At 48.7% G+C, this 25,594-nt stretch overlaps 1 protein-coding gene across 1 annotated transcript; it reads right to left on the bottom strand.

The window, feature by feature from the left end:
- Nucleotides 1-222: 222 nt before the first annotated feature.
- Nucleotides 223-25,594, bottom strand: LOC142295754 (uncharacterized). Its single transcript, XM_075338839.1, has 6 exons — nucleotides 25,517-25,594; nucleotides 25,275-25,386; nucleotides 7,724-7,777; nucleotides 5,325-5,420; nucleotides 461-988; nucleotides 223-375 (listed from the first exon to the last, which is right to left on the bottom strand). Exons 2-6 carry the CDS (start codon nucleotides 25,330-25,332, stop codon nucleotides 371-373), a joined length of 741 nt encoding a protein of 246 aa, XP_075194954.1. The 5' UTR covers nucleotides 25,333-25,386; nucleotides 25,517-25,594; the 3' UTR covers nucleotides 223-370.

Raw genomic sequence — 25,594 nt, 5'->3', positions numbered from 1 at the left:
GAATTTTTATGTTTGTATTTGTTAATAAATGGCTGCTATGGCCAAATTATCCAAAAATGGTGTCAGAGTCATTATTATTAGTTAAAAGGGGAACAGAGGGGTGGGATGTCGTTAGGAGAAATTCCGGAATCTACAATACCAGTGTCAAGAACTATTCCCGCTCATGTATACTAAATAAATAAAGAGACAGAGGGCACAAAAGAGCAATTTTGGACAGGGCACCTTCAGCTTAAGGCTGACCTTGATTTTTATTAACTTTATATCAGCTGGGCCTCTCTGTTCCCTAATTCCACGGCTGATTTTATGTCCTGGTCCGGCCCTGGTCACTGCTGTTCTTCCTTCCCTTGTGGGCTGCATTCTGAGCCTGCTGTTACACTATAACAGATATGTAGATTAGATATGGGAAAAGCTGAGGGAACACTATTACTATTCTGGAAATCTCGATTAGAAAAGTACTTACAGGGGTCTCCGGCGGGCTCCTGGTACTCATGGGGGTCTCTGGCGGGCTCCTGGTACTCATGGGGGTCTGCGACGGGCTCCTGGTACTCATGGGGGACTCCGGCGGGCTCCTGGTACTCATGGGGATCTCCGGCGGGCTCCTGGTACTCATGGGGGTCTCCAGCGGGCTCCTGGTACTCATGGGGGTTTCCGGCGGGCTCCTGGTACTCATGGGGTTCGCCGGCGGGCTCCTGGTACTCATGGGGGTCACCGGCGGGCTCCTGGTACTCATGGGGGTCACCGGCGGGCTCCTGGTACTCATGTGGGTTTCCGGCGGGCTCCTGGTACTCATGGGGGTCACCGGCGGGCTCCTGGTACTCATGTGGGTTTCCGGCGGGCTCCTGGTACTCATGGGGGTCACCGGCGGGCTCCTGATACTCATGTGGGTTTCTGGCGGGCTCCTGATACTCATGGGGGTCTCCGGCGGGCTCCCGGTACTCACGGGGGTCTCCGGCGGGCTCCCGGTACTCCTCCATCCGAGCTCTCAGTTCTAAATGTGTTAGAACAAAATTACAATCATCTTTATGTACGATATTTCATTCTAAACTCATTTCTGAACGTTTATGTTAAAACCTCTATCCAGAGTTCAGAAGAGCGAGTATTATCAGCCCAATATGGTGATCGCCTCATCTGGGTTACCCCTTTACTTTATTCCAGTTTTTACCTTCCTGATAGGGCCGACTTCTCCAAATCTGACATGTGATAACAGTTTTATAAAAAATGTCTTCTGATGCAAGAGATTCTGAGAATGTTTTTTTGTAAGACATTGTGTTTCATGTTAGAGGTACTTAAAGTGCACCTATCATGAGGATTTTCGTATATAAGCTAAAGCCAGTGCTATTGTGCCACCCTGGCAAAACCAGGGTGTCACAAAGGTCTACATCCATGTTTTTGGTGCAAATCTCACACTCCCTTGGGAAGTTTCCAACACACAGAAACACACCATCCTATCAGGTCCCACTCATCCCCTCCCCAGGAAAAGGGAGGGGGCGGGAGGAGCTTAGGAAGAGCAGAGCAGAGTTGAGTTTGCAGTCAGTCTTCTGCAGGAGGAGAGAGTTCTGGAAGCAGCTCCGTTGGGAGCAGAGGAGAAGTGGTAGTAAGGGCCTCAGGAGCAGGCCAGCCACTTGTAGGGACCCGGAGTGGACTGGGAGAGGGTAGTGGCCCCCCCCCGGTGCCAGCTGTCGGGACCCAGTCCGGACCAGTGTGCAGAGCAGACACAGACCTCGGGCAAGAAAAGAGCACCTGAATCACACACACGGGTGTGGGACCCGTCCTCACAGCAACCGGCTGTGGGCACCAGTTACCAGCAACTTGGTTAAATTCTGGACTCGTGTCAGTTATTGCTTATACTGTGAGTACTCCTGCACCACCCGGTCCAAGCCGTGGACTGCACCCGTTATTCCCCAAACCACCACTCCCAATTGGGCCCCGGGACTACAACTCCCCTACCCGTGGAGGGGATCCCACCTTGCTGCCCCACACCATCAGTCCCAGGCACGGTCCCCAGAGGCAGCGGCGGTGCCACCACCTTATCACCGCAACCCACGGGTGGCGTCACGGACAATTTCCCCTACTTAATCCCCCTTTTATTGTGGAGCCTGGGATCACAGACCGGGTCACACCACCGTGATACTTACTGAAGTGACCCTTGGCCCGGATCCGAGTACCCCTATCCCCTGGGCGACACACTATACTGGCACTATCAGGCTGATTCTCTACATACCTGTAGTGGTCAGCTCGGATGTTTAGGTTTTAAAATCCAAAAAAGTAAAGTTTATAAAATCATCAGCTTCTTGAGTGACAGCAGTTGAGGATCAGATAATATATTCATAGTTATCCCCTCCCCCTGTTAGAATTATCATACGTATTATACCATTGTTCTAATGTTTGACTTGCAGGACCTGTGTGAGGTCAAACCCATGTGACTAGAAGGGGTGGGGCCTCAGCCAACAGAAAAATATTGCTTGCTGATATCAGACAGGGAAAGAGATATAAAGGGAAAGAGACAGAGACAGACAAGGAAAGAGACAGACAGGGAATGAGACAGACAGGGAACGATACAGACAGGTAGAGACAGACAGACAAAGAGACATACACAGATAGACACAGACAAAGAGACAGACAGGGAAAAAGACAGACAGGGAAAGTGATAGAGAGACAGACAGGGAAAGAGACAGACAGGGAAAGAGACAGACAAGGAAAGAGATAGAGAGACAGACAGACAGGGAAAGAGACAGTAACATACAGGGAAAGAGATAGATAGACACAGACAGACAAAGAGATAGACAGAGAGAGAGAGACAGACACAAAACAGAGAGAGACAGACAGAGACTGGGAGAGAGAGAGAAAAAGTTACTATCCCGGGCAACACCAGGTATATATACAGCTCTGGCAAAAATTAAGAGACCACTGCAAAATTGTCAGTTTTTCTGATTTTTCTCTTTATATTTTTGATTAAAATGTAAATTGTTCTTTTATTCTATAAACTACTGACAATGTCTCCGAATTTCCAAGCAATAAATGAGAAATGGTGAAAATAACAAAACAATGCACAGCGTTTTCACACCTCAAATAATGCAAAGAAAACAAGTTCATAATCATTTAGAAACGACAATACTAATGATGTTTTACCTCAGGAAGATTCAGAAATCAATATTTTGTGGAATAACCATGATTTTTAATCCCAGCTTTCATGCGTCTTGGCTGCTTTGCACCAGTCTTCACACTGCTTTGCCGGAAGATCCATGGCGCCCTCCTCACGCCACCGTGACAGCCAAGCTACGGACCCACAGCAATGATGGCCTCGCTCCACTGGTGCCGCCGCTGCAGGAAGTTGACGTCAGCGGCGGCACCAGACTCCTGTGACTCCGCTACATCGCCGCAGCACTCCCTGGTAAGCTACAGTTGCTTTATAAGACACCCCCCTTATTTTTCCCACAATTTGGGGGTAAAAAAGTGCATTTTATAAAGAGAAAAATACGGCACATTGTGGATGTCATGTCACATTTACAGAACCATAGAGGTGGCGAATCTGCAAGAAAAAAAAAAAGGGATCTTGTTTTGCAAACTAGACCCCTGAAGGAATTCTTCTAGGGGTGTATCAAGCCTTTTGGACTTACAGGTGCTTTACAAAATTTTATAATATTGGGCTGTAAGAACAAAAACTTAGTTTTTTTCACAAAAATGTTTCTAGGGCACCAAATTCTTAATCTTCCAAGAGGGTAACAGAAGGAAAAAGTATCTCGAAATTTGTAGCCCAATTTCCCTTGTGTACATAATTTCCTCACAAAACCGTCTAGTGAATGTGGCATCTAAACGTTCCAACACACATGATGGATACTGGCAACATAGTAATGTACAGCTGCCACCCGCTGCTCATGGTGACCTCTGCTCCTTGCCCACTGCACTGGAAATGTGTGATGGATGTTGAGAAGGGCTCAAAAATCAATTGTTACTACACCGTGTGCAGAATTATTAGGCAAGTTGTATTTTAGCAGATTTTTTTTTATTATTGATCAACAACTATGTTTTCAATCAACCCAAAAGACTCATAAATATCAAAGCTTAATATTTTTGGCAGTTGGAGGGTTATTTTGCGCCTTTTTTGCTCAACACGCTTCTTGCGACCCTGTTGGCTATTTGCCATGAAACGCTTGATTGTTCGGTGACCACGCTTCAAAAGTTTGGCAATTTCAAGACTGCTGCATCCCTCTGCAAGACATCTCACAATTTTGGACTTTTCAGAGCCCGTCAAATCTCTCTTCTGACCCATTTTGCCAAAGGAAAGGAAGTTGCCTAATAATTAAGCACACCTTATATAGGGTGTAGATGTCATTACACCGCACCCCTCCTCATTACAGAGATGCACATCACCTGATTTATTTAATTGGTAGTTGGCTCTCAGCCTATATAGCTTGGAGTAGGACGACATGTCTAACAAGTATCATGTGATCACAATACTCATTTGCCTAATAATTCTGCACACAGTCTATTATTCATATCTTTTCTCTCATTTCGCATGTTGTTATTTCTCATTTAAATGTCAGTTTTTCGTCTCCGACTGTGTTTTTTGCAGACAGCACTCGCACATATGACAGTCTATGGGGCTGTTCATATGTTCATGATTTTTTGCTGACAGAGTGATAAAAAATCGGGGAGCCATGTCCAATGGTGATCCGAATGTCGGATCAAACTCGATAATTTAAGCCCTCACTTAGAGCCTTGCTGCCAGGAGGAAATGATCATATTTTTTGGATTATAAGATGCACTTTTCCTCCCAAAAATTTGGGACGAAAATTAAGGGGTGCGTCTTATAATGCTAATGTAGCTCACCAGGAGGTGGAGAATGGGTGCTGTGCTGGCTGCAGGGGGGGCTGTGCTGGCTGTGGTGTGGGCTGTGCTGGCTGCGGTGAGGGCTGTGATGGCTGCGGTAAGCGCTGTGCTGGCTGCGGTGGGGGCTGTGCTTGCTGCGGTGGGGGATGTGCTGGCTGCGGTGGGGGCTGTGCTGGCTGCGGTGGGGGCTGTGCTGGCTGCGGTGGGGGCTGTGCTAGCTGCAGAACGCTGTGCTGGCTGTGGTGGGGGTTGTGCTGGCTGTGGGGTGGGCTGTGCTGGTTGCGGTGGGGGCTGTGCTGGCTGCGGTGGGGGCTGTGCTAGCTGCAGAACGCTGTGCTGGCTGCGGTGGGGGTTGTGCTGGCTGCAGGGCGGACTGTGCTGGCTGCGGTGGGGGCTGTGCTGGCTGCGGTGGGGGCAGAGGGTGGTGTGGCAGGTGAGATGCTCTGTCGGCAGTGCAGGCTTCAAATAATGGAGCTCAAAGTAATAGCTCTTACCCACACGATGCCTTATTGGTCTTCTCTCCCTGGCATTTCCGTTTCTGACGTTGTCCTCCACCACTTCATCCTCTGCATCCCACAATATTCTATAATCTACAACAGAAGGGCAATGTTATCACATATTTTATACTGTAGGAAGAGCTATGATCACAAGTGGAAGAATTGACTTGTAAGTTCTCATGTCTAGATGATATATTAATTAACAGATTGCCAACACCCTGACACGGAGCTGCAGCACGGTGGCCAAGACCATACAGACGTTTAACCAGAGAGGATCCACTCAGAATAGACCTCGCCATAGTCAACCAAAAAAGTTGAGTGCTTGTGCTCAGTGTCATATGCAAGGCTATCTTTCTAAAATAGACGTATGAGTGCTGACACTATTGCTGCAGAGGTTGAGGGTGAGGGGTCCGCCTGTAAGTGCTCAATAAATATGGCGCACACTACATTAAATTGTCCTGTGTGGCTGTCTTCCCAAAAGGAAGCCTCTTCTAAAAATAATGCACAAGAAAGCCCACAAACTGTTGATGACGACAAGCAGAATAAGGACATGGATTACTGGAACAATATCCTGTGGTCTGATCAGACCAAGATAAACATATTTAGTTCAGATGGCATCAAGCATGTGTGGCGGCAATCAGCTGAGGAGGACAATGCCAAGTGTGTCCTGCCTACAGTCAGGTATGGTGGTGGAGGGTCATGGTTTGAAGTTGCATGAGTGCTGGCGGCTGTGGGGAGCTACAGTTCATTGATGAAACCATGAATGCCAACATGTACTCTGACATACTGAAGCAGAGCTGGATCCTCTCCCTTCAGAAACTGGGCCATTGGGAAGTATTCCAACATAGCAACCTCAAACACACCTCCAAGACTAACATAACCTGACACAATAAAATATTTACAAAAATGTGAGGGGTGTACTGACTTTTGTGATATACTGTATGTAACATTAAAAGTACTAGACCTCCGAGATGGCTTCTCAGTGATACATGTCGTTATTACATTTTCATCTGTAGAGGCGTCCACTGGTTCTAGACATCTTGTGCTAGTTATGCAATTCTATGAGTATTTTCACTCTTTCTATTTGCTGAGTTTGAAGCAAACACTGGATGGAAACACTCTAAATCCTCTTAAAAAACTTGGATTTTCTGTTCCTCAGTGTGCACATAACCTTGTAATAATTCCTATACGTTCCTTTCGGGGCAGAGGTCCCCAACCTTTCTGACCTTGCGAGCCACTTCCTACTTGGAGAGAGCACCGCGAGCCGCTTCCTGCTCGGAGAGAGCACCGCGAGCCGCTTCCTGCTCGGAGAGAGCACCGCGAGCCGCTTCCTGCTCGGAGAGAGCACCGCGAGCCGCTTCCTGCTCGGAGAGAGCACCGCGAGCCACTTCCTGCTCGGAGAGAGCACCGCGAGCCACTTCCTGCTCGGAGAGAGCACCGCGAGCCACTTCCTGCTCGGAGAGAGCACCGCGAGCCACTTCCTGCTCGGAGAGAGCACCGCGAGCCACTTCCTGCTCGGAGAGAGCACCGCGAGCCACTTCCTGCTCGGAGAGAGCACCGCGAGCCACTTCCTGCTCGGAGAGAGCACCGCGAGCCACTTCCTGCTCGGAGAGAGCACCGCGAGCCACTTCCTGCTCGGAGAGAGCACCGCGAGCCACTTCCTGCTCGGAGAGAGCACCGCGAGCCACTTCCTGCTCGGAGAGAGCACCGCGAGCCACTTCCTGCTCGGAGAGAGCACCGCAAGCCACTTCCTGCTCGGAGAGAGCACCGCGAGCCACTTCCTGCTCGGAGAGAGCACCGCGAGCCACTTCCTGCTCGGAGAGAGCACCGCGAGCCACTTCCTGCTCGGAGAGAGCACCGCGAGCCGCTTCCTGCTCGGAGAGAGCACCGCGAGCCGCTTCCTGCTCGGAGAGAGCACCGCGAGCCGCTTCCTGCTCGGAGAGAGTGCCGTGAGCCCCGTCCTGCTCGGACACAGTGCTGCAAGCCACTTCCCGCTTGGGAGAGCAACTTGAGCCACGTTCAGCTGTGAGAGAGCGCCACAAGCCACATCTTGCTCTGAGAGAGCACCACGTGCCACATCCAGCTCTGAGAGAGCACCGCGAGCCACATCCAGCTGTGAGAGGGGGTTGTGGTCCACATCCGATCCCCGGATGTCAGACCAGACAAAACCCAGGATCAAATTCTGTAAACTTGATCATTATCTGGATAAGGCGCTGTTTGTACGTTTAGGCTTCTACTATACAAAGGATCAAGTTCCGTAAACTTATGGTGTAGGTAATTATATGGATAATGTGCTGCTTGTATTTTTAGGCTTTCACTATACAAAGAAGCCATGGCTCTAGTGTGAACAGAGCCCAACTTAATTTTGTTTGTTTCATCCTAAAATGATGACTTACCCCCTCTCCCAACTTCCTCTCTTTCCTGCCCTTGACTTCCGTAATTGTTCAGTTCTGCAGAGAAACAACAAAGTAATCATAAGTGAATGAGAATGGGAAGAAGCCATTGATGGTCATTATATATTCATATGTAAAGCGCCATGGAATTATTATTATTATTAATAATATTAATAATAACAACACTAAATAATGATAATAATACAGTAACTGAGCCAAAAAAGAGAAAATAACTGTTACGGGGGGCTGTCTGATAATAACTGAAAGGAGTATCAGACAGTCAGGGTCCACCGTGCAAAGACTTTGCTGCAGACTATGGCAGAGTGCAATACCTCTGTTAACTCACAGAAGGATATAATAAGTAAGTAAAGCAATTCCTCCCTTACTTGGAGGGTGTGTGGAATGATCTCTGTTAATAATCACAGAGACAAAGGCAATGTGTGCGAAATGGCACCTACCTAGGTCCGCTCTTCTAGTGGTGCAAAAGAGACGAACAGCAGCGTAAGCCGCACAAAGCTCCTACCTGCGTTCGCTCCACTAGTGTGCGAGGACACGAACCACTAGATATGGCACCTGCCTAGGTCCGCTCTTCTAGTGGTGCAAAAGAGACGAACAGCAGCGTAAGCCGCACAAAGCTCCTACCTCTGTTCGCTCCCCTAGTGTGCGAGGATACGAACAACTGCCAGACGCAGTATAAGGAACGTTACCCTAGCGGCAACGTCCACCTACGAGTAGAATCACAAGGCCCAGCCAGACCATGTGCCTCAGGCACCTGCCTATGTCCGCTCCCCTAAGAGGTAAGGATACGGACAGCAGCCGAAGCTGTAAGGTATAAGAACGCTACCCTGCCGGTAGCGCTCACCTAGCATAGACAGAGGAATGCCTAGAGGAACGCGCACAGAGCGTCTACTCATATGCATGAACCAAGAGGACTGAGCACCATGCGGCGTGTGTCAGGGTCTTATATAGACTCTGTGCCTCATCCAAGATGGAGGACACCAGAGCCAATCCGCTGCCAGAACGACAGGAGTGACGTCATGCTGGCCTATCACCGAGCAAGACGTCACAAGCACATGACCAGCGACCAATCGGCATAGAAGGTGTCAGAGACATGTGACCTCGTGTCAGCGATGATGTCACCCGCACATGTGCAATGGCTCCAAGATTGGACTTAGTCTCCAGCGCTCGCACATGTGCAGTAGCAAGAAATCTGGACTTAGTCTCCAGCGCTCGCACATGTGCAGTAGCAAGAAATCTGGACTTAGTCTCCAGCGCTCGCACATGTGCAGTAGCAAGAAATCTGGACTTAGTCTCCAGTGCTCGCAGCAACCGTAACAGTACCTCCCCCTCAAGGGCCCCCCTCCCGGCGACGCAGGTAATCGGCAACTAAGTCGGGAGCATGGACAGCCTCCTCAGGCTCCCAAGAGCGATGTTCCGGACCATAGCCCTCCCAATCTATCAAGAAGAACCTGCGCCCTCTAACCATCTTAGAACCAACTATGGCTCGTACCTCATAGCTAGAGCGAGAGGAATCAGAGGCAGGAGAGTGCACTTCACGAGCGTGAGGTAAAATAGCCGGCTTTAGCAGTGAGACATGGAATTTGTCATGAATCCTAAGATGGACAGGTAACTTCAATTGATAGACTACAGGATTTACCTGTCGAAGAACCTCATAAGGACCCAGGAAGCGAGGAGCAAATTTGACAGAGCTCACTCTAAGTCTCACGTGTTTTGCAGAGAGCCACACAAAGTCCCCTGGAGAAAAGACAGGAGCCGGGCGACGAAACCGATCGGACACCGTCTTCATACGGTCCTTAGCTGCTTGGATCGACTCTTGAGTCCGATCCCAAACCTCTCTGGCATTAGTTGCCCAGTCGGCCACAAGAGGAGGAGGTGCAGCAGCGGGAAACGGTACTGGTACCCTAGGGTGTTGCCCATTATTGAGTACGAACGGTGTCTGCCCAGTGGCCTCAGCCAGCGAATTGTTAAGGGCAAATTCTGCCCAGGGTAGGAGGGAGGACCAGTTATCGTGGTTCTCAGCAACAAAGTGTCGAAGGTATATAATCATAGATTGATTGGTACGTTCAACCAAACCATTAGTCTCCGGATGGTATGCCGAAGAGAGATTCAACTCAATTTGCAGAAGGCTACAAAGATCTCGCCAGAAACGGGAAGTAAATTGCGGGCCTCTATCACAAATGATACGATCTGGCATCCCGTGAAGCCTAAAGACATGCTTGAGGAATAGTTTGGCTAGTACCCTGGAAGATGGGATTCTCGATAACGGTACGAGATGAACCATCCGGGAGAAATGGTCCGTAATGACCCACACAAATCTATGTCCCTGTGAACATGGAAGATCACCCACAAAGTCCATGCCTACCACCTCCCATGGTCTATCTGGCACTGGTAAAGGATGCAAGAGCCCAGCCGGTCTCTGCCGTAATGGACGGTTGCGAGCACACGAGTAGCAGGAACTGACATATCTCTTGACGTGGCTGGCTAAGTGTGGCCACCAATACCACCTCTCCAGTAACTCTCGTGTCCGCCTAATACCAAAATGCCCACCCACCTTTGAGGTGTGGGCCCATGACAGTATATCATTCTGTCGATCAGGCGGAACAAAGGTCTTGCCCGGTGGGATTTGGTCTAACGTCACAGGGGAGAGCGTATGAAAAACCCTGGAGGGAAGGATAAGACGAGGTTCGTAATCTCTTCCTGGGTAGAAAGCATAGAGCGAGACAGGGCGTCTGCCTTGTTATTCTTACTCCCAGACAGATAGTTGATGGAGAAGTGAAAGCGGGAGAAAAACAAGGACCAGCGGGCTTGGCGAGGATTCAGACGCTGAGCGGTTTGTAAGTACGTCAGATTCTTATGGTCTGTATAGACCTGGAAAGGATGTTTCGCTCCTTCCAGCAAGTGACGCCACTCCTCCAAGGCTAATCTCAAGGCGAGCAGTTCCCTATCCCCAATGGTATAGTTTCTCTCTGCCGGTGAAAAGGTTTTAGCAAAGAAGAAACACGGCCTTTTTCTACCTGCACCGTTCTTTTGATACAAGACCGCACCAGCACCCACTGAAGAGGCATCAACCTCTAAGAGGAAGGGCTTACTCTCATCGGGTCTTTGAAGAACGGGAGCAGTTGAAAAGTGTCTTTTTACTGCCTCAAAAGCCTGAGATGTCTCAGTAGACCAGGCTTTGGGATTAGCACCTTTCTTAGTCAAGGCCACCAAAGGGGCCACCAAAGTAGAAAAATGGGGTATGAACTGCCTGTAATAATTTATGAATCCTAAGAAGCGTTGCACCGCCTTCAAGGAATGAGGTTCGGACCATTGCAGGACAGCAGAGAGCTTCGCAGGATCCATAGCCAGACCCTCTTGTGAGATAATGTAACCCAAAAAAGGCAATGAGGACTGCTCGAATACACATTTCTCGAGTTTAGCAAACAATGAGTGCTCCCTTAAACGGGAAAGGACACGAACGACATCCTGACGATGAGTCTCCAGATCAGGAGAAAAAATCAGGATGTCGTCCAGATACACCACTACTGAGGATAACAGTAAATCCCTGAACACATCGTTTACGAAGTCCTGAAATACTGCGGGTGCATTACATAACCCAAAAGGCATGACGAGGTATTCATAGTGACCGTCTCGGGTGTTAAAAGCGGTCTTCCATTCGTCACCCTTTCGAATTCGTACCAAGTTATACGCACCCCGCAGATCCAACTTCGTAAAAACTTGAGCTCCTCTCAGTCTGTCAAAGAGCTCCGAAATTAAAGGTAATGGGTATTTGTTCTTTATTGTGATTGCGTTGAGACCCCTGTAATCTATGCAGGGACGCAAATCACCCTCTTTCTTCCGAACAAAGAAAAACCCAGCTCCCGCGGGAGAGACAGACTTACGAATGAACCCCTTCTCTAAGCTCTCTCTTATATAGGTCGACATGGCCTCCGACTCAGGTATCGACAGGGGGTAAACCCTGCCTTTAGGTGGAACCGAACCTGGGATAAGGTCTATGGCACAGTCATACGGCCTATGGGGTGGAAGAACCTCAGCACCCTGTTTGGAGAACACGTCAGCGAAATCCAAATAGGGTGTAGGTATGGGAGAGAGATCAGTTGATGCAACCGCAACGACCTTAGGTGGTAAGGGAAGACATCGGGACTGACATTTCGAACCCCAACTAATAATGCTGTCAGACTCCCAGTCAATGTGAGGAGCATGAGTCCGAAGCCATGGAAGACCCAGAAGGACGTCGTCTATACCCTCAGGCAAAACAAGAAAAGAAATCTCCTCTATGTGACCCTGAGACAGGGAAAGGCGCAAGGGAACTGTCCTCAATGTAATGGAGTCAGACAACATAGTTCCATTAACAACACGGACAGGAATAGGCGCCTCTAACATGATAGAGGGAATATTGTGTCCCTTTACAAATCCTGAGGACACAAAAATCCCGTCAGCTCCGGAATCCACAAAAGCCATAATAGGCCATGTATTCTCAGATAACGAGAGCTGACCTGGGATACAACACTTAGAGGGTGCAGAAGACGTCTCTAGTAACCCCCCTCTAATGGTTACTAGGCCAGGGAGTTTCCCTGACGACTAGGACACTTGTTGGCATAGTGCCCAGCTTGACGACATACGTAACATATAGGAGGACCAGACTTGCGTAGTCTGGAGGACGTATGACCTAACTCCATAGGAGTGGGAGATGTTTCAGATGCTGAGGAAGATGGTAGTGGACCCTCAACAACTGGAATAGCCCGATGCGTAGGGCGTGAGGAAGAGACCTCGAGTCTACGTTCCTTATGGCGTACATCGATCCTCGTTGCTACTGTGATCAAGTCCTCCAGAGAAGCAGGGACCTCACGAGTAGCAAGGGCATCCTTGACATAGCCTGCCAACCCTCTCCAGAAGATAGGAATCAACACCTTCTCTGGCCAATCTAGTTCTGCCACCAGAGTTCTAAAAGCAATGGCATAAGAACTAGTGGATAACGAACCCTGAGATAGATCTAACAGTCTCAGGGCCGCATCATGGGTAACCTGCGGACCCATGAATACCGCCTTAAGAGCATCAAGAAAGTCTTGATGTCTCAGAGTAACCACATCAGAGCGCTCCCATAGGGGAGTCGCCCATTCTAAGGCTTTGTCCTGAAGTAAGGAGATGATAAAGCCTACTCTGGACCTCTCCGTAGAGAAGCGAGAAGAGTTGACCTCTAGGTGTATCTGACACTGACTAATGAAACCACGACATGATCTGGCATCGCCAGAATATCTGTTTGGCAGAGCAAGTCGAGGATCATGTGCAGATGTCACCATGGTCTGAGGTTTATCCTCTATACTCTTGAGCCGTGACTCAAGTACTTGTATGTAACGGTGTAACTGCTGATATTCTGCCATAACTGCCAGACCCTTGGCTCAGTCCTAATGTTACGGGGGGCTGTCTGATAATAACTGAAAGGAGTATCAGACAGTCAGGGTCCACCGTGCAAAGACTTTGCTGCAGACTATGGCAGAGTGCAATACCTCTGTTAACTCACAGAAGGATATAATAAGTAAGTAAAGCAATTCCTCCCTTACTTGGAGGGTGTGTGGAATGATCTCTGTTAATAATCACAGAGACAAAGGCAATGTGTGCGAAATGGCACCTACCTAGGTCCGCTCTTCTAGTGGTGCAAAAGAGACGAACAGCAGCGTAAGCCGCACAAAGCTCCTACCTGCGTTCGCTCCACTAGTGTGCGAGGACACGAACCACTAGATATGGCACCTGCCTAGGTCCGCTCTTCTAGTGGTGCAAAAGAGACGAACAGCAGCGTAAGCCGCACAAAGCTCCTACCTCTGTTCGCTCCCCTAGTGTGCGAGGATACGAACAACTGCCAGACGCAGTATAAGGAACGTTACCCTAGCGGCAACGTCCACCTACGAGTAGAATCACAAGGCCCAGCCAGACCATGTGCCTCAGGCACCTGCCTATGTCCGCTCCCCTAAGAGGTAAGGATACGGACAGCAGCCGAAGCTGTAAGGTATAAGAACGCTACCCTGCCGGTAGCGCTCACCTAGCATAGACAGAGGAATGCCTAGAGGAACGCGCACAGAGCGTCTACTCATATGCATGAACCAAGAGGACTGAGCACCATGCGGCGTGTGTCAGGGTCTTATATAGACTCTGTGCCTCATCCAAGATGGAGGACACCAGAGCCAATCCGCTGCCAGAACGACAGGAGTGACGTCATGCTGGCCTATCACCGAGCAAGACGTCACAAGCACATGACCAGCGACCAATCGGCATAGAAGGTGTCAGAGACATGTGACCTCGTGTCAGCGATGATGTCACCCGCACATGTGCAATGGCTCCAAGATTGGACTTAGTCTCCAGCGCTCGCACATGTGCAGTAGCAAGAAATCTGGACTTAGTCTCCAGCGCTCGCACATGTGCAGTAGCAAGAAATCTGGACTTAGTCTCCAGCGCTCGCACATGTGCAGTAGCAAGAAATCTGGACTTAGTCTCCAGTGCTCGCAGCAACCGTAACAATAACGTGTGTGATAAGGGCACAGGTAAAAGGAATACACTACCATATACTGTATTTTTCGGTTTATAAGACGCACTGGATTATAAGACGCACCCCAAATTTAGAGAAAAAGAAAGGGTGAAAAAAACGGGTCCGTCTTATAATCTAGTGGTGTCTTACCGGACGGGGGCAGCAGCGGTGGTAGAGCGGGGTCACAGGAGGCAGGGGTGGTGGTGGAGCAAAGTGATACTGCGGGCGGTACAGTCAGCGGGTGTCCCAGAAACTGTCAGCGGTGGCAGCTGTGCTGGTGCTGGGGTGGTTGTGCTGGGGCAGTCATGCTGGTGCTGGGGCGGCTGTGCTGGGGCGATTGTGCTGGGGCAGCCGTGCTGGTGCTGGAGCGGCTGTGCTGGTGCTGGGGCGGCTGTGCTGGTGCTGGGGCGGCTGTGCTGGTGCTGGGGTGGTTGTGCTGGGGCAGCCGTGCTGGTGCTGGAGCGGTTATGCTGGGGTGGCCGTGCTGGTGCTGGGGCAGCTGTGCTGGGACGGCTGTGCTGGTGCGGAGTCGGCTGTGCTGGGGCGGTTGTGCTGGGGCAGCCGTGCTGGTGCTGGAGCGGTTGTGCTGGGGCAGCTGTGCTGGGACGGCTGTGCTGGTGCGGGGTCGGCTGTGCTGGGGTGGTTGTGCTGGGGCAGCCGTGCCGGTGCTGGAGCGGTTGTGCTGGGGCGGCTGTGCTGGTGCTGGGGCAGCTGTGCTGGGAAGGCTGTGCTGGTGCGGGGTCGGCTGTGCTGGGGCGGTTGTGCTGGGGCAGCCGTGTTGCTGCGGTAGCTGTGCAGGGTCTGTGGCGGAGTGAGGGTTTCAAATAATGGCGCCTGGAGCCAGTGAGTGCACAGATTGAGCTCCCGGCTCAATGACGAGCCGAGATCTCATCTGCGCACGTGTCACCTACAGGTGCACGTGTCACCTACGGGTGCACGTGTCACCTACGGGTGCACGTGTCACCTGCGGGCGCCATTTCCTTTAAGTCAGCTACTGGGAGATGAATGGGCCGGAGACAGTGCGTGCGCAGGTGAGATCTTCAGGTGGGAGCTCCATTTGCGCACGCGTCATTATTTGAACCCCTCACCACCTGCAGCCCATGCACAGCAGATGCTGCATAGCCGCCGCATAATTGCCCCTGCCACCACTCTCAACCACCCCCCAGTAAGCTACTTTTGTATTTTAAAATGCACCCCTCACTTTCCTCCCACATTTTTGGGAGGAAAAGTGCGTCTTCCAATCCGAAAAATAAAGTAAATACAAAGGACGTAAACTCTAATTAAAACAGCTCCTGTAGGACCCAATGCTTAACAGTAGTTAAGAGTGCATAGGCTATAAAGACCGCCATGAGAATGCGGCTGGGCTCTTCCCTATACACACATGTGAAGAAGCCTAGATGTGGAGTTAAAAAGATTGCAAAAAAAAAAAAAGAGCATATAAGTTTACAAAAGGCAATGAATAACAGCAAGTGAATGCAAAAATGAAAACAATCCAACATAAGCAGAACAAGGGATCTCCAAGCATGGAGGAGAAGGGGTGCAAGCCTCTTTCCCTTTGTGCTTGTAGAGCTCTTGGTCTAGTTGTTGTACTGTATGTTTAATTTTTGCCTTCAGCCATGGGTGCCTTCCGCAGGCAACAATGGCGGCCCAAGGTACCCCGTGATGACCCCTGGCCACCATGGTGCAGCTTAAGGGCGCTTTACACGCTACACTATATCTAACGATGTGTCGGCGGAGTCACGTCGTAAGTGACGCACATCCAGCATCGTAAGGTACATTGTAACATGTAACATCTACGTGCGATTGCGATTCATGCACGTCGTTCATTTCCTAAAAATTGAACGTCAGGTTGTTCATCGTACCCGGGGTAGCGCACATCGCAGTGTGTGACACCCCGGGAACGATGAACAGATCTTACCTGCCTCCCGCGGATCCAGTCGACAATGCGGAAGGAAAGAGGTGGGCGGGATGTTTACGTCCCGCTCATCTCCGCCCCTCTGCTTCTATTGGCTGGCTGCCGCGTGACGTCGCTGTGACGCCGAACGTCCCTCCCACTCCAGGAAGTGGATGTTCGCCGCCCACATCGAGGTCGTATGGAAGGTAAGTACGTGTGACGGGGGTTAATCGTTTGTGCAGCACGTTCAACAAATTGAACGTGCCGCACATACGATGGGGGCGTTGCAAATCGCATACAATATCGTATGCAAAATTGCAACGTGTAATGCAGGCTTTGAATGTCACAATTGTACAACTTATTTTTGGGTTATTTTTTATTTACCATGTTCACTATTTTGAAAAACCGACCTGCCATTATGATTCTCCAGCTCAGTACGAGTTCATAGACACCAAACATGTACAGTTTGGTATCTATGAACTATCACAAGGGGGGTGATTTGAACTTTTTAGCTTTTTTTTATAAATTTTTTTAAACTTTTTTGTTTTACTGATTTTACTATTCCCCCTAAGGGGCTTTATGCCTTTAAGTCTGTTCGCTTGTGCTGAGCAGAGCAAGACACATACCAGTACGTCCTTGGTCGTGAAGGGGTTAATTGCTGTGCCCAAAGTAATGATGGGACTGAAGTACTAAGTGAAGCTGTTACTGAAGGAATATGTGTGAGTTTGTTTTTTATCACATGGGGAATGTTTTGATAAGGATTTTTAGGGGTCTCAGCAGTGAATTGCCCCATTTCTCAATACAGCATTCCTGTGTGAACCCAAACTTACAGGGCAGATCTATGAACGTGAATAAACTTTTATTTTCTTCCTTTTTCTACTTAAAATGTAATTTGAATATATATATATATATATATATATATATATACTAGCTGTAGTACCCGGTGGTACATGGGATAGTGACTGAGTGCCTGTCTGTCTCTCTATTTCTCTCTGTCTGTCTCTCTCTCTCCCTGTCTGTGTCTCTCTCTCTCTCTGTGCGTCTCTTTCTCTGTCTGTCTCTATTCTCTCTGTCTGTCTCTCTGTCTGTCTCTGTCTGTCTCTCTCCCTCTCTATTTCTGTCAGTTTGTCTCTCTCTGTCTCTCTGTTTGTCTCTGTCTGTCTCTCTCTGTCTGTCTCTCTCTGTCTGTCTCTCTCTGTCTGTCTCTCTCTCTGTGCGTCTCTTTCTCTGTCTGTCTCTATTCTCTCTGTCTGCCTCTGTCTGTCTCTATTCTCTCTGTCTGTCTCTCTGTCTGTCTCTGACTGTCTCTCTCCCTCTCTATTTCTGTTTGTTTGTTTCTCTCTGTCTCTCTGTTTGTCTCTGTATGTCTCTGTCTGTCTCTCTGGGTCTGTCTCTCTATCTGTCTCTGTGTCTCTTTCTTTGTGTGTCTCTTTGTCTCTAACTATCTCTGCCTCTCTCTCTATTTCGCTCTATCCGTTCCTCTCCCTGTTGCTCTCTATCTGTCTCTCGCTCTCTTTCTGTGTTTCTCTTTCTGTGTCTGTGTGCCGCCCCCATGCCAGCAGCCGGCGCTGCTTGGATCCGGACCTCCTGGTGGGTGGCTCGAGGGTCTTTGGACCCGGGGGTCTCGCGGACACGCCGAATAAAATGTGGGGGATGTAGATATACGGGCTAGGCTGTAGTAAGTTCGTGACGCCACCCATGGTGTGTGGTGAAGTGGGACACCACCACTGCTGTTGTGGGGCACCCGGGGGAGATGTTGTGCAGCTAGTTGTTAACGCCTCTGTGGGTAGGGATGGTGGCCCCGGGACCCGGTGTCTCAGTGCAGGGTATAGCGACCGCAGGGGGTGTTTGTGTACTCACAGTTAATAAACCACACAAGTCTCTGGTAAACCAAGGTGATGGTGGCTAGTGCCGCGGCCGATTGCATTCAGGTCCCCCACCCGGCTGGTGGTCTCTATCCTTTTCCTCTGCACTGCTTGTGTAAGGTGGACTTCCTAGCGTGAAACTCAGGAGTCTGCTCCAGGCTGGATGTGGCCTAAGGAGCCGTGCCCGCAGATGCTGGCCCGTGGGATCTATGGGCCCTGGAGGTGACGTCTTATCCCTATCGGTGGGCTGTTGTCTTCTATGAGGGACTTTGGGTGGGACAGGACCTCTAGTCCGGGCCTCAATCGGTGAATTAACCAGTCCACTTGGTTCCGGTTCTGGCATCAGGGTCCGAGTAACCCCCTTGTGCTACGGTTTCCGGGTCGGTTCCCCATGTCGGTACCGGCGCGCTACAACCCTGTCCCGGTCCACCTCGGTTCTGCCAAGCCGTCTTCCCGTCTCCTGCTGACGGAGACCACCGTCTGCCTCCTAGCCAGTGGCACCAGGGCTCCTACCCTGGTATCTGTCAGTCAGCTTCAGGCCTGACACACAGGCCTGAGCTCTGCTCACTCCAACCTCCTCACTCCGACCTCGACTCAGACTCTCCTCTGTCTGTTTTCCCGCCCCGGGCTGTCTAGACCCCTGGGTGGGCATGTCCCAACTGCCTGGTCACGCCCACTGGTGTGTCTGTCTTTCCCTAAGGGCGAGTGACTAGGGTTTCTGGTTGGCTGTATGTTTCCTAGTGAGGGAAGATGTTATGCGGGGGCCTATTTGTGACTACCTGGATTTGCCAGGGTGTCACATCTATCTCTATCTTTATCTCTCTCTATGTCTCCCTATCGCTTTTTATCAGTCTTTCTCTCTGTCTCTCGGTCTCTCTGTCTGTCTCTCTCTGTTTGTCCGTCTGTCTATATATCCGTCTCTCCACTGAAGTCATATTAGCTCACACATTGGCTTCTTATACTAAGAATGTCCTTTGTTACCTATAGCAACCAATCACAGCTCCTTTTAATGACTGTCGCATTTACAGTCACAAAATTTCGCACAGACGCCTCAGGTGACCCAGGGAACGTCACAGACTATGTTTTGAGGGGAAAATTTAACCTCTCGCTTTACAGGTATTCACCAAAAAACCTGTATACATTAAAGTCAATGGAGCTGGGAGCTACAGGTCATTAATAGGAGCTGTGATTGGTTGCTATAGGCAACAAAGGACATTCATAGTATAAGAAGCTTATGTGTGAGGTAATAAGACTTCAGTGGAGAGATGGATAGAGAGAGACAGAGACAGACAGAGAGAGGCAGACAGGGAGATAGACAAACAGAGAGACAGACACCGAGGCAGACAGACACCGAGGGAGACTAGGAGAGAGACAGAAAGACACTTATTTACTATCCTGGGATACACCGGGTACTACAGCTAGTATATATATATATATATATATATATATATATATATATATATATATATATATATATATATATATACACAGTGCCTACAAGTAGTATTCAACCCCCTGCAGATTTAGCAGGTTTACACATTCGGAATTAACTTGGCATTGTGACATTTGGACTGTAGATCAGCCTGGAATTGTGAAATGCAGCAAAAAAGAATGTTATTTCTTTTTTTTTTTAAATTGTGAAAAGTTTACTCAGAGGGTCATTTATTATTCAACCCCTCAATCCACCAGAATTCTGTTTGGTTCCCCTAAAGTATTAAGAAGTATTTCAGGCACAAAGAACAATGAGCTTCACATGTTTGGATTAATTATCTCTTTTTCCAGCCTTTTCTGACTAATTAAGACCCTCCCCAAACTTGTGAACAGCACTCATACTTGGTCAACATGGGAAAGACAAAGGAGCATTCCAAGGCCATCAGAGACAAGATCGTGGAGGGTCACAAGGCTGGCAAGGGGTACAAAACCCTTTCCAAGGAGCTGGGCCTACCTGTCTCCACTGTTGGGAGCATCATCCGGAAGTGGAAGGCTTATGGAACTACTGTTAGCCTTCCACAGCCTGGACAGCCTTTGAAAGTTTCCTCCTGTGCCAAGGCCAGGCTTGTCCGAAGAGTCAAGGCTAACCCAAGGACAACAAGGAAGGAGCTCTGGGAAAATCTCATGGCAGTGGGGACATTGGTTTCAGTCAATACCATAAGTAACGTACTCCACCGCAATAGTCTCCGTTCTAGACGAGCCCGTAAGGTACCTTTACTTTCAAAGCGTCATGTCAAGGCTTGTCTACAGTTTGCTCATGATCACTTGGAGGACTCTGAGACAGACTGGTTCAAGGTTCTCTGGTCTGATGAGACCAAGATCGAGATCTTTGGTGCCAACCACACATGTGGCGTTTGGAGACTGGATGGCACTGCATACGACCCCAAGAATACCATCCCTACAGTCAAGCATGGTGGTGGCAGCATCATGCTGTGGGGCTGTTTCTCAGCCAAGGGGCCTGGCCATCTGGTCCGCATCCATGGGAAGATGGATAGCACGGCCTACCTGGAGATTTTGGCCAAGAACCTCCGCTCCTCCATCAAGGATCTTAAGATGGGTCGTCATTTCATCTTCCAAGAAGACAACTGATTTTTTCCCTCTTGAACCAGGCCTTGGTTTTCTTGGCTGTGTGCTTTGGGTCATTGTCTTGTTGGAAGATGAAATGACAATATTAAACCAAGGGGTTGAATAATAATTGACCCACACTTTTATGTTGAAAATTTATTAAAATTTAACTGAGCAACATAACTTGTTGGTTTGTAAGATTTATGCATCTGTTAATAAATCCTGCTCTTGTTTGAAGTTTGCAGGCTCTAACTTATTTGCATCTTATCAAACCTGCTAAATCTGCAGGGGGTTGAATACTACTTGTAGGCACTGTATATATATATATATATATATATATATATATATATATATATATATATATATATATATATATATATATATATATATATATATATATATATATATATATATATATATATATATATATATATATATATATATATATATATATATATATATATATATATATATATATATATATATATATGAACAACGACAAGGCAGAGTCCAGCAATAACGTGAGCAATCCAGGATGCTGTTAAAAAAAAAATTTCTTTCTTTTTATTTATAAATTCATTAAAATATAATGGTCCAAGCAATTCAGAACAGCATTATCGCAGGAATATAGCGCAGATAGAACTACGCGTTTCAGCGGTATCCACCTACTATAAAAAACCCACTGCATGCAATAGTATTTTAATGGCTTCCTCTAATCATCCCAAGCATGTCATTCAGAATATTCCTGTGGGGGAGCTTATTAGACTAAAAAGGAATACCACATCTAGTGATAAATTGGAGGAAGAAATTGAAATAACTTGTAATAATTTAAAAAAAAGGGGGTATCCTAATTGGTCTTTGGAGAGAGCCAAGAAAATAATAGCAGGCATGGATAGGGTTAAGCTGTTGGATTCTACCAAGAAAAAAAGACAGTTTGACTCCAAAAAATTTGGGGTAGTTTTCAGCACTAACTATAGTCCTCAGTTTAATTCTATTGTCAAAATTATCAGAAAATATCTTCCTTTGTTGTTTCAGAATGATATTCTGAAAAACATTGTGGAAAATAATGATATTGCCTTTGTGGCAAGAAGAGCCCCAACTTTAGCTACATTATTATCACCTAGCATGTTCAAAGATCCAGACAAAATCTTCCCTAGCAACTGGTTAAAAACAACAGGATTTTTTTAAATGCGGTGCTAATATTTGCAAGTGCTGCGGTTTTGCTAATAAGTCTAAAATATTTACATCTATTTCCAATGAAAAACAGTTTAATGTTCGTTCTTTTATAAACTGTAATACGGAGAATGTAGTTTATCTAATTAATTGCAATATATGCCGCATGCAATATGTAGGCTGCACGATGAACCCCCTTAAAACCAGAATCCGCAAACATCTATCAGATGCTAGCAATTTGCCAATGGTTGGTGCATCAGTAGTATCCCGACATTTTTCAATAAAACATAATGGGGATTTACGCAGTTTCTCTTTTATGGGCATAGAGCATGTAAAAAAACCATTGAGAGGGGGAGATTTTCATAAAACAAGTGCTTGCAAGAGAGAGTAGGTGAATATTTGAGCTGGGGACCCGCATGCCACAGGGCTTTAATAATCGCATGGATATCATTATGCACTATTGATACATTGTTGCATTATATGTTGCTGGTTATTATTACTGTGTTATGTTTTTGTATCACTTAAATAATTTTATGGTCAGGTTATCAGATTTTCTGATTGTATTTCTCTCTAAAATGCTGAATCCTTTCCTTATAACTCTTATGCATGCTGTATATTGATCAATATGCGGATAGCTTACATGTTTGATTTGCTTTTCTAGCTCATGTTTTTAAATCTCTCACACATGTTTGTAACTAACCTGATGGGAGTGAGATGTATATAAAGGTTCCATGTTTGGAAAGCAGATCAGATTCTGGACCGTGAAGAAGGCGGATTTTACCGCTGAAACGCGTAGTCCTATCTGCGCTATTTTCCTGCGATAATGCTGTTCTGAATTGCTTGGACCATTATATTTTAATGAATTTATAAATAAAAAGAAAGAAACATTTTTTTAACAGCATCCTGGATTGCTCACGTTATTGCTGGACTCTGCTCTGTCGTTGTTCACATTTGTATGGATGGACTCCTACGTCCTGATCCGGGCACAACGGAGTTAGGGTACTTTCACACTTGCGTTTATTTCCTTCCGTTACAATCCGCCCTTTTGGAAAACAGCGGAATCCGTTAACGGATTCCGCTGTTTCCTATAGACTTGTATGGGTGACGGATTGTACCAAAAGGACCTGCGTTGCTTCCGCTGGGCGACGCTTCGTTGATTCCGCCCAGCGGGAGGAACGCAGCATGTAACGTTATTTTGAGCAGCGGAATCCTCTGGATTTCACTGCACATGCTCCTTTTTGTTTTTTTTTAAATCAAACTTTATTTTGGCTCGCGGTGGCCGAATTTTCAGCTGAGCGCCCGGCCGTCGGCAAGTGACAGCGCTCAGCTGATCACCCAGCGGTCGGCTGCAGGGAGCGATCAGCTGATCACCCAGCGGCCGGCAAGTGACAGCGCTCAGCTGATCACCGGCGGTCGGCTGCAGGGAGTGCTCAGCTGATCACCCGGCGGCCGGCTGCAGGGAGCGATCAGCTGATCACCCGGCGGCCGGCAAGTGACAGCGCTCAGCTGATCACCGGCGGTCGGCTGCAGGGAGCGCTCAGCTGATCACCCGGCGGTCGGCTGCAGGGAGCGATCAGCTGATCACCCGGCGGTCGGCTGCAGGGAGCGCTCAGCTGATCACCCGGCGGTCGGCTGCAGGGAGCGCTCAGCTGATCACCCGGCGGCCGGCTGCAGGGAGCGATCAGCTGATCACCCGGCGGCCGGCTGCAGGGAGCGATCAGCTGATCACCCGGCGGCCGGCTGCAGGGAGCGATCAGCTGATCACCCGGCGGTCGGCTGCAGGGAGCGATCAGCTGATCACCCGGCGGTCGGCTGCAGGGAGCGATCAGCTGATCACCCAGCGGCCGGCTGCAGGGAGCGATCAGCTGATCACCCAACGGCCGGCTGCAGGGAGCGATCAGCTGATCACCCGGCGGCCGGCTACTGGGAGCGATCAGCTGATCGTTCACGATAGTCTGCCGCTGGTAAAACTGTAAAAAAAAAAATCAACGAATTGCGTTGTTTTGCAGCATCCGTTGCATCCGTTACACAACGCAATGCAACGGATACCGTTCAACGCAAGTGTGAAACTAGCCTTAACCAGGTCAGCTGAGGTTCCAGGTGATTCACAGGAGTGAGCTGGTCTACATTGTTGGACTTTATATATATATATATATATATATATATATATATATTATTTATATATATATATTATTTTTTATTTTTTATTTTTTTTAAATTGATATATCATCCTTCAAAATTAAGGATAATCTATCATTCTGGCCTCCTTCAGACGTCCGTATAAAACATGTACATCGATAAGTGGTGCCGGCGTCATCAATGTGCCCGTTTTTACCATCAATCATTAATGTCATTAGTGTTTCTCACGGATGGGATAAATGAGGGGCTTCTCCTATACTTTGCCATGTTAAGCACATACAGCACACGGATACTGAACAGATCATGGACCCACAGACTTGTCTGTCAGGAGTCGGGAAGATGGCAGCCGGAGATCCGAGGTGTACTGGGGCAGGGTTGGATCCCGACACCGGAGACCCGACCCGGAAACTGTGCACAGAGGGGGTACTTGGACCCTGAAGCCAGGACCGGAACCAACGGCCTAGCTAATTAACCAATTGAAGGCAGGATTATAGGTCCTGTCCAAACCAAAGTCCCAAAAGCAGACGACCACCCACAGAGAGGGATAGGACATCTGCCAGGGCCCGGTAGATCCCACGGGTCAGCGTCAGCGGGCAAGGCTCCCAACAGAAGTACTGGGAGTGGACTCCTATGTTCCACACCGGGAAGTCCACCACACCAAAAACACAGTGCAGAGGAAAGTGACACAGACCATCACCCCGGGTGAGGGACCAGAATACATCCGGCCGCGGCGGCCGACCACCAGCACCTTGGTTAATCATTGGACTTGTCTGATTCATTTAATCGTGAGTAAGCTGAGACTCCCTGGTCTGACCAGCCGCACTGCTCCCTGCCATCATCGTCCCCTGCACCGAGTCACCGATCCCCGGGACAACCATCCCTACCCACAGAGGGGTTAACAACCAGCTGCCATCCTATCGCCCCCGGGTGCCCCACAACAGCAGCGGTGGTGCCACACCACCACACACCGGGGGTGGAGTCACAGACTTCGTACGGCAAATCCCGTACACATACGTCCCCTTTCATTTGAAGTGTCTGCGTGACCCCCAGGTCCGGAGAATCCGTCGAGCCACACGGCGGATCCGGGTTCGAGCAGCCCGGCTGCTACTCACGTGGGGGCGGCACATATGAGCAGCCCCATAGGCTTTATAATGGCTGGCTAAAAAAGGATACCAGATACAGAAAACATGGCGGTGTGAAGGAGGCCTTAAAAGCTGCGCTATAGGAATTGCTGAGTAAATATTTGAGGGCATCCAAAGCCCCCTTTACCAAATAAACAGACCCCAGGACAATAAATGGCCGGCTGACGCCTTGTTACAGATGTTATATTGGGGTCCAGACTTTTTCAGTGTCTGATATTACCGCACTTTATATTTCCTCACTCACCATTATCACCGCTTCCCCACAATTGCTCCATGTACTCAGAACCAGCGTCATCCATCATTTTTCTGGGGGTCTCGTCGTTCGGTGCTGGATGAAGGACGGTCTGGTGTGGCCCCTATGGACAGAGCGGTCATAATGGCCTCATTTGCATATGATAACTCATCTATCTATATAATTGTCTTATTCTGTCTGTAACAGAAATCTCGCGTCGCTGATTGGTCACGCCAGCCGCATGTCCCGCCCACCTCTCTGCTCAGCTGCCTCCGGATTGGATGTGGGTGTTGCTGAGGGAGTGGTGCGGGCAGGCCTCTTAGATACCTGAC

Source organism: Anomaloglossus baeobatrachus, chromosome 3, assembly GCF_048569485.1.
Source record: "Anomaloglossus baeobatrachus isolate aAnoBae1 chromosome 3, aAnoBae1.hap1, whole genome shotgun sequence".
Classification (NCBI taxonomy): Eukaryota; Metazoa; Chordata; class Amphibia; order Anura; family Aromobatidae; genus Anomaloglossus; species Anomaloglossus baeobatrachus.
This window is presented reverse-complemented; position numbering and strand designations above follow the sequence as displayed.